The sequence below is a fragment of the Bos mutus genome, chromosome 22 (genome assembly GCF_027580195.1).
Source record: "Bos mutus isolate GX-2022 chromosome 22, NWIPB_WYAK_1.1, whole genome shotgun sequence".
NCBI classification, from domain to species: Eukaryota; Metazoa; Chordata; class Mammalia; order Artiodactyla; family Bovidae; genus Bos; species Bos mutus.
The window spans coordinates 66600378-66614462 of NC_091638.1; the positions used below are offsets into that span (position 1 = coordinate 66600378).

Genomic DNA, 14085 nt, shown 5'->3' on the forward strand with positions numbered 1-14085 from the left:
GGGGGAACAATATTCAATAATGCAAAAAAACAAAATTCACAACTCAAAAATAGCTAAACAAAGGGGAAAAAAGATAACAAACAAACAAAAAAATAATCTCCTGGGTCAGAAAAAACATGCAAAGGCAAACGTTATTTCTAAACTTGACACTTGCTTCCTTCTCACAGTGCGAGACTGGAAACGTTCCCTTACCTGGGCTTTTTCTGAGCTGTCCTCTTGGTAGCACTTTGGACACTCCCAGCAATTTGGCAATTCCTCATTAAGCAACCCCTCTCCATCCATCTACAGGCAGAGAGAGGTTATTAAAAATCTGTCTCATTTAAGAAACAGACAAAACCCAATCTGTCTCTTAAGTTTCTTTTATCAAACAGTAACACAGACATAGGGTTGGAAAGAGTTACTCACTCCTAAACCCACTGGTCTACAGGGGAGGAAAAAAAAAAACAAAATCAAGAGCCATTTGGCCTCACTCTCAGCCAGTGGGATACTGGCCACCCTCACTCTGATCAAATTTAGCCTTCAAGAGAAGATTCCCAAGAGTCTGAGCCAATCTGGAGTCTCTTCCTCTGACACATACCTTCTCCTGAGGGTCCCATGCCACTCTGTAAAAGGAAGTGAACATACAGGAATGGTGCCAGTATGATCTTGAGTGTGGGGCATAATGGTTATGATGCAGTTATGGCTTTGGTTTGGAGACTAGTAACCAGGTCTCTATGGCTCAACTGTTGGGTGAGGATAAATAACAATATCCACCTTACATGGTAATGGTGAGGATTAAATGGATTAAATATTATATAAAATGCTTAGAAAAATGTGTGGCATGTAGTAAACACTTTGTACCAACCATTGTCATCATGATGATGATAATACCCTATTTTATACCCTATTTTATCAAATCCAAGATACGTATTTTTTCACATTTGAATTGTCTGAAACTGGGCTGCTTCTCACAATTAACAGTGTCTTATATAATCATTGTCAGCCAGGTGGCAGTCATGACATAGTTGACACCTTCAGAAAGACCAAGAAAGTACCAGCACCAACCAATGTAATTTAGATTTACAGAAAATCTAAGATAGACCCAATTTCACAGAGTTGTCTTCAAGATTAAATGAGGAGTCATATAAAACTGTGCTTCTCCATTCTGGCTGCACATTAGAATCTCTTGGGGAGCTTTTGAACACACCTCAGCCCAAGGTCCATGATAGAAGAGTTGACTCAATATCTGAGGTTAAGGCTTAAACCTCATTACCCCCCCCCCTTTTTTTTTTGCCAAGCTGTGTTGTGTGGCTTGTGGGATCGTAGTTCCCAACCAGGGATGGAACCCGGGCCTTTAGCAGTGTACGCCCATAATTCTAAACACTGGATTCCCACAGAATTCCTATTGTTACCTGGGGTAGTGCACTACCCCAGGTATGCACAGAGCCTGACACAGACTCAACACACACTAAACGTCAGCTGACAGTATTACTCTCACCATCTTTCAGGAACTAATAACCCACGGACACAATGAAGTATGTAATAGAGACACTTTAAAAATGTGAGGCATTCCAAAATTACGCTATTCCACGATGACTGGGGACTCCAAACATACCCACCAAGGCCAGCCTGTAAGCTCCATGAGAGCAGAAACCAAGACTATTTTCTGTACTAGTTTAGCCTCAGGGTCTAGTACGGTCCCCAACACTGAATATAGACACTGAATCAAGAACAGATGTTAGACCCCTCTGTGACCCTCAGCAGCCCCTTGTGACAGATGTCCCACTCTCCTCTGCTCCACTCAGAGTCTTGAGACACTCTGTTACCTCATGGGCCCCTTAGGCCTCTCCTCACCTGGAGGCAGCCAGGATGAACAATCTCATTGCAGATACAGCATTCCATGAGTTTCTTCTCAAAGTCCTGTGTCTCCTCATTTTGATCCACCTCTCCACAGAGGGAACATGTGACAGAGTGAGGCAGTCTGGGCTATAAGAGGACAAAGACAGAAACCAAGCTTAGATCCTTATCATTCAGCTTCCCTTTAACTGAAGGTGGACAATTTGGTTCCTGCAATTCTCCAGTAAACACTTAAGAGAGAATGGAGATGAGGTGGAGAGAAGAGAGGTTTTGGCAGGAAAATGACTAAGGAAGATAGGAAGAGTCAACCAGCTGAGTAGAGACCAACAGGGATCAGTTTATTTTCAGTTGGCCTATCCTTGGCCTCCCAGGTCCTTCCTTTCTAATCCACTTAAAGAGGGAACGGACTGCAGTGATCTGTCCTTCAAACACTAGTCTCTCATTTGAAAATTAGGCAAAAATTAGATTATGTTAAATATCAGACATCTTCCTTCTAAATCCAGAGACAAAAGGGGCAAAATGAAAAAAGCCATAGACAGCAGAATCTTTTCTTTCCAGCTCTGCGGGTCTATACTATATGTATATTGCAGCCCCACCCCCGGCACCACACCCCTCCCCCATATTCTTTACCCAGCAGATCACTCACTGCCAAGCACTGCCGGAGAACACAGGACTGCTTCATGCGACCAGGCCCCCCAAACTTCTTCATGTCCCTGCAGTAGTGACAAACACCACACTCTCCCTGCACGCAGGCTTTGCATTTTCGACATCGCACTCGTCTCCGTCTGGCTCCAGACACGATGGGAGAAGCAGCGGCTGGGCGCACAGGTGTTAACCGCGGCGCTGGTTTCATAGTGTGAGGCTTTGTGATGGGGATAGTAGGAACCCGCACCTTTGGCCGGGTTGGGAATTTAAGCTGGAAAGAGAAAGCAGTGAGGACTGGAGTGGGCAGATGATGATATGGCCTGAGGGCAAATCGCCCACAGGCTGTTTTTGTAAACAAAATCTTATTGGCACAAAACCATGCTCATTTTTGTTTTGTCCATGGTGAAGTGGCAGAACTGAGAAACTGCAACAGATTGAATAGCCTGCAAAATTTAAAAAATTATCATCTTTATTACATTTATTACCTACACGTTATCTTCACAAAAAAAGTTTGCCAATCCCTTCAGACTACTTCAGCCACGTCCCTCTCACTCGGTTGATCTGCCCTTCCCTGAAGCTTTCTATGTGCCAAAGGCATTGCAGGGGCCCTCCAATATTTCCTTATCCTGAATATTATTACTCCGAATACACTTCTGAAGAAGACAGGAAACTGCTTGAAGGAGCAACAAGTCTTATTCTTTATTATTCTAATTCAACCCTACAGTTCTGGCACCTAGCAGACACTCCAATAACAGCTGAACATGAATGAATTTCTCAGGTATACGCTTATAATTTTAGCACCTGTATTTTACCTTGCTGGTGATCTTTTTAAGAACAAGGACTGTGTCTTCCACTTCTTTAACTTCCACTGCGCCTTAAACACTTTTTGGACACAAAACACTCAACAGCCAGGGCCAGAAAGGACTAACCTGCTTTGCGGCAGCCCCAGGTGGCCAAGCAGAAGCCAAGTGGGACAGAAGCACTGAGGAAGGAGGAAGTGCTTCTTCAAAGACATATTTTAGACACACACCTTTATATTTTGCCTAAATGTTCCTGGGATGTGATGGCTCTGCAAGTTGTAGCTGGGAAACAAAGAAGAGCCTAATTTATTTGCCAGACTCACAGCCAAGATCAGAATTCTAAGACTGATCTTGACAAAGGACAATATGGGATAGAATTATATAGGACCTGACTGAAGGGACATGAAAATTCATAAGCCACAATCTATTAACTAATGGGTAGCTGTTTTCGTCCCTTCTCAATTCAATACTGAAAAGTCCAAATCAAGGGGAACCTTCAGAGTGTGGTCTCACTCCAATGGAGAAACGTTCTAGCCTTTTAAATGTATATCTAATTATTTTAACTAATTTTACATCAGATCTATAAAAAGAATTGAGTCACTGGGGCAGAAGGATAGGAACCAATCCACTCTGGTGAACAAATATACACGATGGCATCTGAACTTGGAGGCAGGTCTTCTAGTTTGACAGTCTGTTAAGAGAGTCACCTCCAAAGATAGCTTGACTGAAGAGTCAAAACAGAACTGAGTAATGATTTTCTGTCAGTTCACATTAATGCACCAAAACCTGTCTGCCTCTGGTTGTTCTTTTTCTTCCTGGAATGGTAATAGTTAGCCAGCAAAATGTTTCAGCGGCTTGAAGAATGGTTTCTTACCTTATCCCTTTTCGGCCACTGTACTATAGGGACTCCAGTGAGGGCTAACTTGGGATCACTGTTGGCAAGTTCCTCCAGCAAAACCTAAGGGTGAGACAGGAGAGAAGAGGGGAAGAAAAGACACAGTGAACAAAGAGTCAACCACTCCTAACAGCATCCAGACAGACTTAGCCTCAGTTCCCCTAAGCACCAAGGGGAAGAGCAGGCTGGCAACTTTCGACATTTTCCGTTCATATAGAGACCCGCTGCAAAACAGAAGATGGAAGAGAACTCAAACTATCAGGACTTTACATTGACCTTTGCTTCCAACCCTGCACTTTGTGTGCTCACTGTAACCAGGCTACCGTTGTCAAGTGTTGTCACATACTTCTATACATGACAGTAAAACTTTACATCAACTCTTCACTTTTCTATACCAGCTAACGAGTACCATCATATTTTAAAATAATTCCTTCATTCTGTCGACGTTATCAAATACCGACTGGCAAAAATAACAAAAAGGATTGGCTAATACGAATAACAGGGTCTTAACATCTTGATTTCAACCCAGGACTCCGTTCTTCGAAGGCCGATTAAAGAAATCTCATTCTCAAATCTCTCTCCCTCACACCCACATGCACACACACATGTACCCATATGCACACATGGTCACTTATTTGCCTTTATTCCTATAGAGGGGGCAGCAACAATCTCAGGGGCAATAGTTCTCATGCCTTTAGCCAATCCAGTTTGAATGCCTCGAGGAACAATTCTACAGTAAGAAACTGCCACTCAAGTGAGTCACACTGGTTATTATTTTGAAACAAATCTTTTATGTTTTAGACAGAAATTTCTCAGTCCCAAACCTTCTAGCACAATGAAATCTCTCCTCACCTGACCTCATGAGCCCTAAAGCAATGGCAACCACAAAACACCACCACCCCCACACACACAAATCCAGAAGACAAATCACACAATTCTTTCTGATTGCTTTAGATGTATACAGGATATCAACTGTTTCAAGAAAAAGTAAACTTTTGATCCTAGACAGGCCAGCATGCCTGGGCCATTTTAAATAATCATTCTCAGAATCCTGTGGGCTCTATGCCTAGAGACCAGGACTCTTGAAGCATGAAGCATTTCTCTACGAAGCTTTTTCATCCTTAACCTAAGGATCACGCTCCGGATCCAGAGCTGGGACTCAGAAAGACCCTTTAACTAGTACCCACGAAGCTCCTCCAGGATAAGTCCCTCTGCCAAGTCCCCCAGATGCCTCTCTCCCTCCCCCAAACTGATTTCCTCTGCAGACGTTTTATTTACTTCGAGTTGCTATGGCATCCTATTCTGGAGCCTCCCGTTAGCACCACACTGCGTAGGGGTGAAGAGGCGGGGTGCGGTGCCACGTGGGACCAGGCTCCGTCCCGCTCCCAATCTCCCTGGGGTGAGAAATTCAGGTCCATTCAAAATGTGTGCTAGGCAGTGCGAGTTCCCCTCCCCCACTTCGCACTGCTGCCGCGGAGTAGGACTCTGCCCATTTCCTCCGCCCCTAGAGCACTGAACTGTCCACAAACAGGGACTTTCCACTTTCAGCAAAACAGACTGCACAGAAAGATCCACAATTGTTCAAGAGTAGAACAGGGACCTAACTATCACCAAAAGCAGTCTACCTGCTAGATTTCTGTGGGGGACAAGGAAGGGTAGGTGGGTAAATTGTGTCTGTGTTGGGGCGGGGGTGGAGGGTGTGGGGTGTGGGGGCAGCTGTTCACAGAGGCACGACTCAGTTACTAGGGTCTGCGTGGGTGTGGAGGGAAATGCAGATTTCCTTCCAAGCCCTATTTCACTGGGGCCATACAACCAAGCACGCCCTGCTTTCATCAAAAAAGGCAGACTCCAGCTGAGGCCCTTCAAGAAACCATATAAAGAAGCCACCACCCTTCACCAGAGGGGGTTTGGGACAGGGAGTGGGGGTGGAGTGCGGAAAGGCTTACGCCTATCTAGCCTTCTGGCATGAGAGAATGTTCAAGCGCAAGCCCACACCCGCCACAGCCCAGGAAGGCGACGAGAACCGCGGGCGCCTGGGCGGAGAAGGGGAAGAGACTCCCAAAGGCAAACGACCCAATTCGAAAGCACATCCCACCGGGAGAGGGAACAAGTGCAGTGACGACGGCACCACCGATACCTCAGCACTATCCCGGACTCGCCGCCAGGCAGTTCTCCTGCCTCTCTGCCGCCGAGACTGGTCCCTGCAGTTCCACACACCACACACCCCAGACCAAGAGGGCTCTGCCGCCCGCCCGCCCATCTGACCTTGTGTTTCCCGTCCTCTGGAGCTGCCGAGGCTCTTGGATGAAGTTTCCCCAGCGTCTTTGTTTTGCTTTCTGTATTGGAAGTTGTGCTGAAGGAGTTAGGTGTTCTGCCTCTAGGAAAAATCCCAGTTTATTGAAAAAAAAATCTGAAATCTCCCAGGGCACTTAAGGCAGGGCAATCGGGCGATCACCTTTCAGGCTACCCGGAGGGAGCGGCGCGCAGCGCCCTGCGCTCCTTCTCGAGCCCCAGAGCTCAGCCGCGGCTTCCTGTGCCTGCGAACAATGCTGCTGCGTCACCCACATGCAGCTCCCAGAAATGCTTTGCAACGGAAGATGGCAGGAGGGGAGCCGAGCTCGAGTGAGCGAGCCAGCAGAGGGCCCAGCGTCCTGCGGCAGAGTCAGGAGGGGGCGTGCTGGGCAGCGCTCCCGGCGCGGCGATTGGAGGAGAGCCCGCCGGGAGGGAACCGCCGCCCCGCCCTCTCCCTCCCACCGCCCCGTCAGCGCTGGGGCAGAACCCAGGGCCGGCCCCCAGCGCTCTCGCCGGCGACTTCGGGAAGGCGCCAGCGGAGGGAAGGGAAGGCTTTAACCCGTGCCGAGTCGGGTCCCGCGTTGCAAAATCCTTGCCGCGGTCCACACCCCGGCCCTCAGGGTCACCTCCCTGTCACGGCCGCGCTCCCCCGGGCTGCGCACAGGGCTCTCCCCGTGCCCGGGCAGACAGCGAGTCGCCTGAAGTTCAGCCTCTGCAGCAGAGCCCGGCCCGGAGCCGAGCGCCTCTGGAGTTGCGTTCTCTCCCCACCGCCGGCCAGCTTCACCTGCCCCCGCTGCCCCTCCCCTAGGCCGGAATTCAGAACCAGCACACGTTTCCAGAAACACCTTGGGCATGACGCATACCCACCAACACGGAGGGGACCCGATACCATCCGTCTGTTCATCTCAGCTACTTCCACAACTGCGGCGGCCTCTGCCCCAGCCCACACCGTGAGAGCCGCCCCGCTGCGGGCGGCTCCCTCGTGACCAAGTGAGACCGGCTGAGGTGCACCCTCAGGAGCTTCACTCCCCTGCTTGGCATCAGGCACCGGGAACCTAACCGGGAACCTAGGACCAGCACCGCCTCCGACTCCACACCTGCCGCTCTCCTGGGGCCTCAGTTAACAGCGCGGACTCTGCCTCTCACCACTCCATCCTCAGGATACCAGCACCCTCGCACTCTTCCTATTCTTGTCGTTTGACATTGCCTGATGAAGCAACCAGTCTCCCATAAGGTCACACATCTTGGTGCCACTTTTGACAGCCACTCAAGTGACACGTGTCACCTACTCTGCACTCACCGATCCACAGTCAGGGTTAAACTCAGACTGAAGGAGCACTCTTTTCTCAGGCTTCAGCATTCAGTATATTGGGGCCAGATTTATGTAACTTTTAGACTCTAATAAATGTAACTTGGCTTTCTGGGAAATTACAGAAGTGGCTCTGAAATAAACACCTCAGGCCACTGAGAACCTAGCTCTTACCAATGGAAACATGCTTATTTATTCTAGCTTATTCCAGGACAGCTGTTTCGGTGAGTTTCTCCTGCACAGTCAAATGGCCGAGTAGGCTCTCTGAGGCCTGGGGCTCTGGTGCCAGGGGCAGCATGTTTGCTTCTGACATTAGTTTACCAAGGGAAGGAGAGACTTTTGTACTGTTCTGTGGAGCTCTTCCTGGAAATGTGTGAATGGTCATTCTAATCCTAAACTTGTACTTTTACGATTCAAGGACTCTCTGTAATTAGCCTATTATGTTAGAAAAACCTTCCTTAACATTGTGAGAGGTCCTCTTGGAAAATGCTTATTTAGGTCTTAGTGCTATCTAACCTAGAGGGATGATACAGTATGCTCAAATACTTAAGAGAAACAAGTTACTCCAAAACTAAACACAAGTCCAAGTTGTAGCAAGCACAAATTCTAGAGGCCACCAGGAAAGAACAAAAATCAGGGCACTAGGAAACTCATTTCAAGTAAGTTCCCAAATCACACATTATAAATAAGGCCCATTCTTTTTCTCCTTTTCATTCAGAATAAAAGGTAGGCAACAATGATGAGAATTAGTAAGAACATAACATTACATAATACAGGACTATATGAAACATTTTTAAAGAACTGTCTCTATTTTAATCTAGCTTTATATGCCTTGTAGGTGAGTTATTCAAAACTTTTTACTCAGTAATTATTACAAATATCAGTAAAAACTACAAATGAAGTTTTATTTATACAGATTCTTTTTTTCCCTCCTCATCTGGCTTGATGGATTAAAATCCAATTATACTGGGCTCTCTATCAGCTCTTCTCTTTGTTAGTGTCAGAATCACTCCCAAAGTGTCAGATGAAGGAACATTCCTGATTGGTGTTTCTGTATTTATTCACAACCGTAACTCTGCTTCAGTCCCATCATCCTCCTGAGGAGCTTCATATAAATTTTTAGATCATAGTTTAAAATAAAACGCTAGATAGACTCTTAGATAAGAGCAGCAGTAGCCAACTGTACCACAAAGGAAGAATTTCAAATTTATAAATTTAGAGCTTTTATCATTTAGATAATACTGTAGTCATCAGTCTGCATCATCTAACAGGCAAGGGTTTTAACCAGTTAACTAAAAAGAAGGGCGCCTCCTTCCCTCAGGACAGAATCTACCACCAGTCCTCAGGGTCAGGTCCAGCACCTGTAAACCTAGAAGTCAGTCACTCACTTTCTTAGCCCACTTAAAATGCCTGCTCCTCCACTGGACCTTAGTAGGCCCCCTGAGGTTTGGTCCACAGTATGTTTGCATATTTATACCAACACTAAGCCTGGTTCTTGGCAGAGAGCAGGCAGGGATTACTTACAGTAGTGAAATAAGTGAATTTCAAAGATTTGTATTTCACAACATCACCACTGAGGTAGATGTTACTTTATAGAGGAGAAAACGGGCTCTTATTGATCTAGTATCCTGCCCCACAGTCACATTTCTGCCAAGCGTATCAAAATGTCTTAGAGAAAATAGGAAAGTAGAAAAATACTCAAAAACTCTGAAATTGTTTCATTAACTGAGTTGGGCAGCCAGATGTATTGATATATTAAGTGCCTCTTTTTATACATATATTAAGAGTTGCTTTATTACCAAAATAAACAGAAAACAATAAAGTCTGATTAAAAATTCAGCCTTCCAGCTGATTCCCACCACCTTGCTATGACCCACGGTCAGTAAGGAGTTAACATTCCCACTCCAGGCCCTCTGTAATTTTAGCACATACAAACAAAGATACTTTTTTTTAAACACTAATGGGATTACACTATACACTATACATACTACTCCAGCTCCTGACTCTTTACTCAACATCTCTCAAGGACATGGCCTCTCAATTTTAGATCAGGAGTCAAGGTTACTTTATAACCCCTCCAAAACAGGACTTTATATACACTCATTACTTTCCCCCAACTGCCAATAAATCAACTTTTTTTAATGCCCCATATTTCATCTAATCCCCTTGCAACTCTGTATTATTCTTTCTTCAATACTGTAGAACATTTTTAGAAGCTTCAAAGCCCTTTAACCACATCACTAGATCTGCTTCTCCCAGGGAATATGTAATTATGGGTATCTCATCCCACCAATGTTCCTCTAACCTCTTTTCCTAGTTATTTGTGAGAGCCACATAGGCTACAACAAGAGACCCTTCCTCTCTCTTACAGGAAGGGTAAACTCTGGGCTTGCTTTAGTCCTTCGCTGCAGTGTAGCCTTCTGTGCTACCACAGCACCAAGTGCTCTGGCACTGCAGTCTCCAGCTGGGCAGTGATTCGGCACCCACCCGATCCAATGCTTTTTTCTTTTTGGTGGTGTTTAGGTTTTCAAAGTATTCAAGTCTGAAACTATTATCTAAAGCTCAAATTAAATATAACAGGTCCAATGTAGGAATAAGTAATCCATTTGATCTTAACTGAAAGTACTTGCAGAGCCAGTCTCTAAATCTTTTGTCTTCTGTCATCAGCTATATTTTGATATGGTATTGGGTAAACAAGGGAGAACTCAAACACTGCCAGTCTGTGCAGTCATCCTACTGGGCCACTCATTCTCTTACGACCTGGTCTCTATGCCACCTCTGTCTTACTGAGCAAAGGCACCCACGTTTTCCATGATTCCTGATAAATAGCAAGCTCTCTTAGGGCACCTGTCACAGTGTTAAGAGCTCTCTTTAGATGGCTCTTCTTAACTCATTCCCTTTCTTGCTGCCGCCTTTTACTCTGCCTAAAGTTTGACACAAATCTTTCTACATTTTCCCCTACTACTCTACCTCTATAAATATCTTTATTTAACTATATTAGTTTGGAGAAGGAAATGGCAACCCACTCCAGTGTTCTTGCCTGGAGAATCGCAGGGACGGCAGAGCCTGGTGAGCTGCCGTCTACGGGGTCGAACAGAGTCCGACACGACTGAAGCAACTTAGCAGCAACTATATTAGTTAAGAGATGTTGTTGTTCAGTCGCTAAGTTGTGTCCAACTTTTTGTGACCCCAGGCACTGCAGCATGCCAGGCTTCCCTGTCCTTCACTATCTCCCTGAGTTTGGTCAAATTAGTTAATAGTTTGTGTATTTCTATCATAACATTTGACCTGTACAACTGATTAGTGAATTATAATATGACTTCCTACAATTGAATTCAATGAAATAAAATCTATCTATAGACATCCCTTAGGATTAAAAAGATATTTCTCTTTTTCATAAATTAAAAATGCAGATCCCCAGGCCAAAAGAAGATTATTGAGAGATAAACTTATAAAACCTTCCTTCTTAGGGTTCCTAAAGGCAAGTTAGTAAGTCACCAAAGTCACGATTTCATGTTTTCCACATCCATGGCAGAAGAGCTAGGAAAAAGAAACTTGTGGACTTTCCTGGTGGTCCAGTGGTTAAGACTCCATGCTCTCAATGCAGGGGGCGCAGGTTCGATTCCTGGTCTGGTAATTAAGATCTCACATGCCACAAAGCACGGCCAATATAAAATTTGAAAAAAAGAAAGAAGAAACCTTGGGGAATTCCTTGGTGGCCTGGTGGTTACGATTTCAGACTTTCTCTGCCGTGACCTGGGGTCAGTGCCTGGTTAGGGAACTGAGATCATGCAAACCGTGTGGCCTGGCCAAAAAAAGACACAACCTTCTGTAGGAAAAAAAAAAAAAAAAAGATGCTATACTCAAACTCTCAGGAAAATATATATGTCCCATTGCAATGAAAAACAAAAAATATAGTGTCCTTTGTTCACTCAGGGGTGGGAAGTGAGTTTGGGAACTGGCTTGTGAATATGGGAAAGTACTGCTAACTTTGTTCTGGCGCACTGTACCAATCATCGACACAGGACCACACCTACCTGGAGCTTCGTTATTTCCTCCCATAAACAAGGCCACAATACCACCTGCCTTGTCTACAACGTTATAAAACTAAACTGTAAAAACAACTGCCTAGGTTCTATCAGTATGGAGAGGACCAAACTCACTAGGTTACCAATCCTATCAGTCTCTTAAAGTTTTTATCATCTTGATGATGCATAAATAATAAGATATAGTTAGAATGTCAATTGAAGAAAGAAAAAAAGAAAAAAAATTAGAAGTCTAGGTCTTAGCCCAGTCTTTGGAGTTCTTTCCTGAGGTATCTGGCAGAAGGTAGGGAAAACCTCGGCTGGTTGTTTAGTGGTAGCCAAGAAACACTTGTATAAGGATTAGGAATAAAAAAGTCATACTATGAGATATTTAGCCCATCTTCCTTAAGGTCACATAAAATTATTCCTTATAAATTCTTCTGTGGCTTAAAACAACATATACAAAAGGTTTTAAAAATAACATATTACAAATGGTTAACTAGCTTCCTAATACTCATACCCATGCCCTGCGCTGAAGACGTAATTCCAAACAGTGATTTAAAGACTTTTTCGTGTTTGTATTAATGGTCACTTTTTTTTTTGCTACATATGGTGGCATGCGGGATCTTAGTTCTCTGACCAGGGACTGAACCCATGTCTCCTGCAGTGGAAGCTCAGTCTAAATCACTGGCCCTCTGGGGTAGCCCCCAATGGTTTCATATGAGATACATGAGGAAAGATTTACTAGAACTCTCTCCAGTTCAGACAGTTCCAATCTGGATTCCCTAAAAATAAATTCATTTCTTTGAGACCAATATATGAGGAGTGGGATGGACTCTGAAGATTACTAAGCACTAAAAAGCAGACATATTACTTTGCCAACAAAGGTCTGTCTAGTCAAAGCTATGGTTTTTCCAGTAGTCATGTACGGATGTGAGAGTTGGACTATAAAGAAAGCTGAGTGCTGAAGAACTGATGCTTTTGAACTGTGGTGTTGGAGAAGACTCTTGAGAGCCCCCTGGACACCAAGGAGACCCAACCAGTCCATCCTAAAGGAAATCAGTCCTGAATATTCATTGGAAGGACTGATGCTGAAGCTGAGACTCCAATACTTTGGCCACCTGATGTGAAGAACTGACTCATTTGAAAAAGACCCTGACGCTGGAAAAGATTGAAGGTGGGAGGAGTAGGGGATGAGAGAGGATGAGATGGTTGGATGGCATCATGACTCAATGGACATGAGTTTGAGTAAGCTCAGGGAGTTGGTGATGGACAGGGAAGCCTGGCATGCTGCAAGTGCATGGGGTCGCAAAGAGCCGGACACGACTGAGCGCCTGAACTCAACTGAATGCTGGGAGACTTACAGAGAAAGAAGAAAAATATACAACATGAAGAAACTCGATTTGGCAGTAAGATGAATTACATTTAAAATGACACTTTTCTCAGAAGTTGCCCTAATGTATTTAAGTCTTAATATAGATAAATTTGAAGCCCAGTTCAGTTCAGTTTTATGTTAAGAAATGTTACTTAGAACTTAAGTTACATTCCGATAAAGAGGCCTATTTCAGAACAAAAATGGCCAGTAAAATCTCTAGCAGTCTTATCCCAAGCACATTTGTTGTTGTCGTTCAGTTGCTAAGTCGTGTTCAACTCTTTACAACCCCATGGACTGGGCTTCCCTGGTGGCTCAGAGGTTAAAGCGTCTGCCTGGAATGCGGGAGACCCAGGTTCGATCCCTGGGTTGGGAAGATCCCCTGGAGAAGGAAATGGAAACCCACTGCAGTACTCCTGCCTGGAGAATCCCATGGAGGGAGGAGGCTGGTAGGCTACAGTCCATGGGGTCGCCAGTTGCTCAGTCGTGTCCGACTCTTGGCGACCCCATGGACTGCAGCACGCCAGGCCTCCCTGTTGATCACCAACTCCTGGAGTTTACCCAAACTCATGTCCTGGCATGCTGCAGTCCATGGGGTTGTAAAGAGTTGAACACGACTTAGCAACTGAACAACAACAAATGTGCTTGGGATAAGACTGCTAGAGATTTTACCGGCCATTTTTGTTCTGAAATAGGCCTCTTTATCAGAGTGTAACTTAAGTTCTAAGTAACATTTCTTAACATAAACATTTTTCTCAGGCTCACCCTTTTTCTAGGGTCAGCCTGAAATCTGCATTTTTAAGATTGGATTTAAATCCTAACTGAACATACAAATGTTCACATTTTCCTAATAGTGACCTAACCTCATTTTAGGAACTGAAACACTCACTGTACAGCCCAAGCACGCATGC

General features: G+C 45.0%; 1 protein-coding gene and 1 non-coding gene across 5 annotated transcripts in view; one reads left to right on the top strand and one right to left on the bottom strand.

The window, feature by feature from the left end:
* The window catches only part of KDM2A (lysine demethylase 2A), a 91079-nt gene that overhangs the window by 9808 nt on the left and 67186 nt on the right, over positions 1 to 14085 (bottom strand). For all 4 annotated transcript variants that reach the window (XM_070359791.1, XM_070359789.1, XM_070359790.1 and 1 more), the window contains 4 exons: positions 4156 to 4239; positions 2483 to 2752; positions 1834 to 1965; positions 193 to 282 (listed from right to left, as the gene is read on the bottom strand). In XM_070359791.1, coding sequence (XP_070215892.1) covers positions 193 to 282; positions 1834 to 1965; positions 2483 to 2752; positions 4156 to 4239 — 576 coding nt within the window. The remainder of the gene's footprint in view (positions 1 to 192; positions 283 to 1833; positions 1966 to 2482; positions 2753 to 4155; positions 4240 to 14085) is intronic.
* On the top strand, positions 13479 to 13550 carry TRNAS-GGA (transfer RNA serine (anticodon GGA)). The gene has a single exon. It is a non-coding gene; the product is annotated as a tRNA-Ser (tRNA).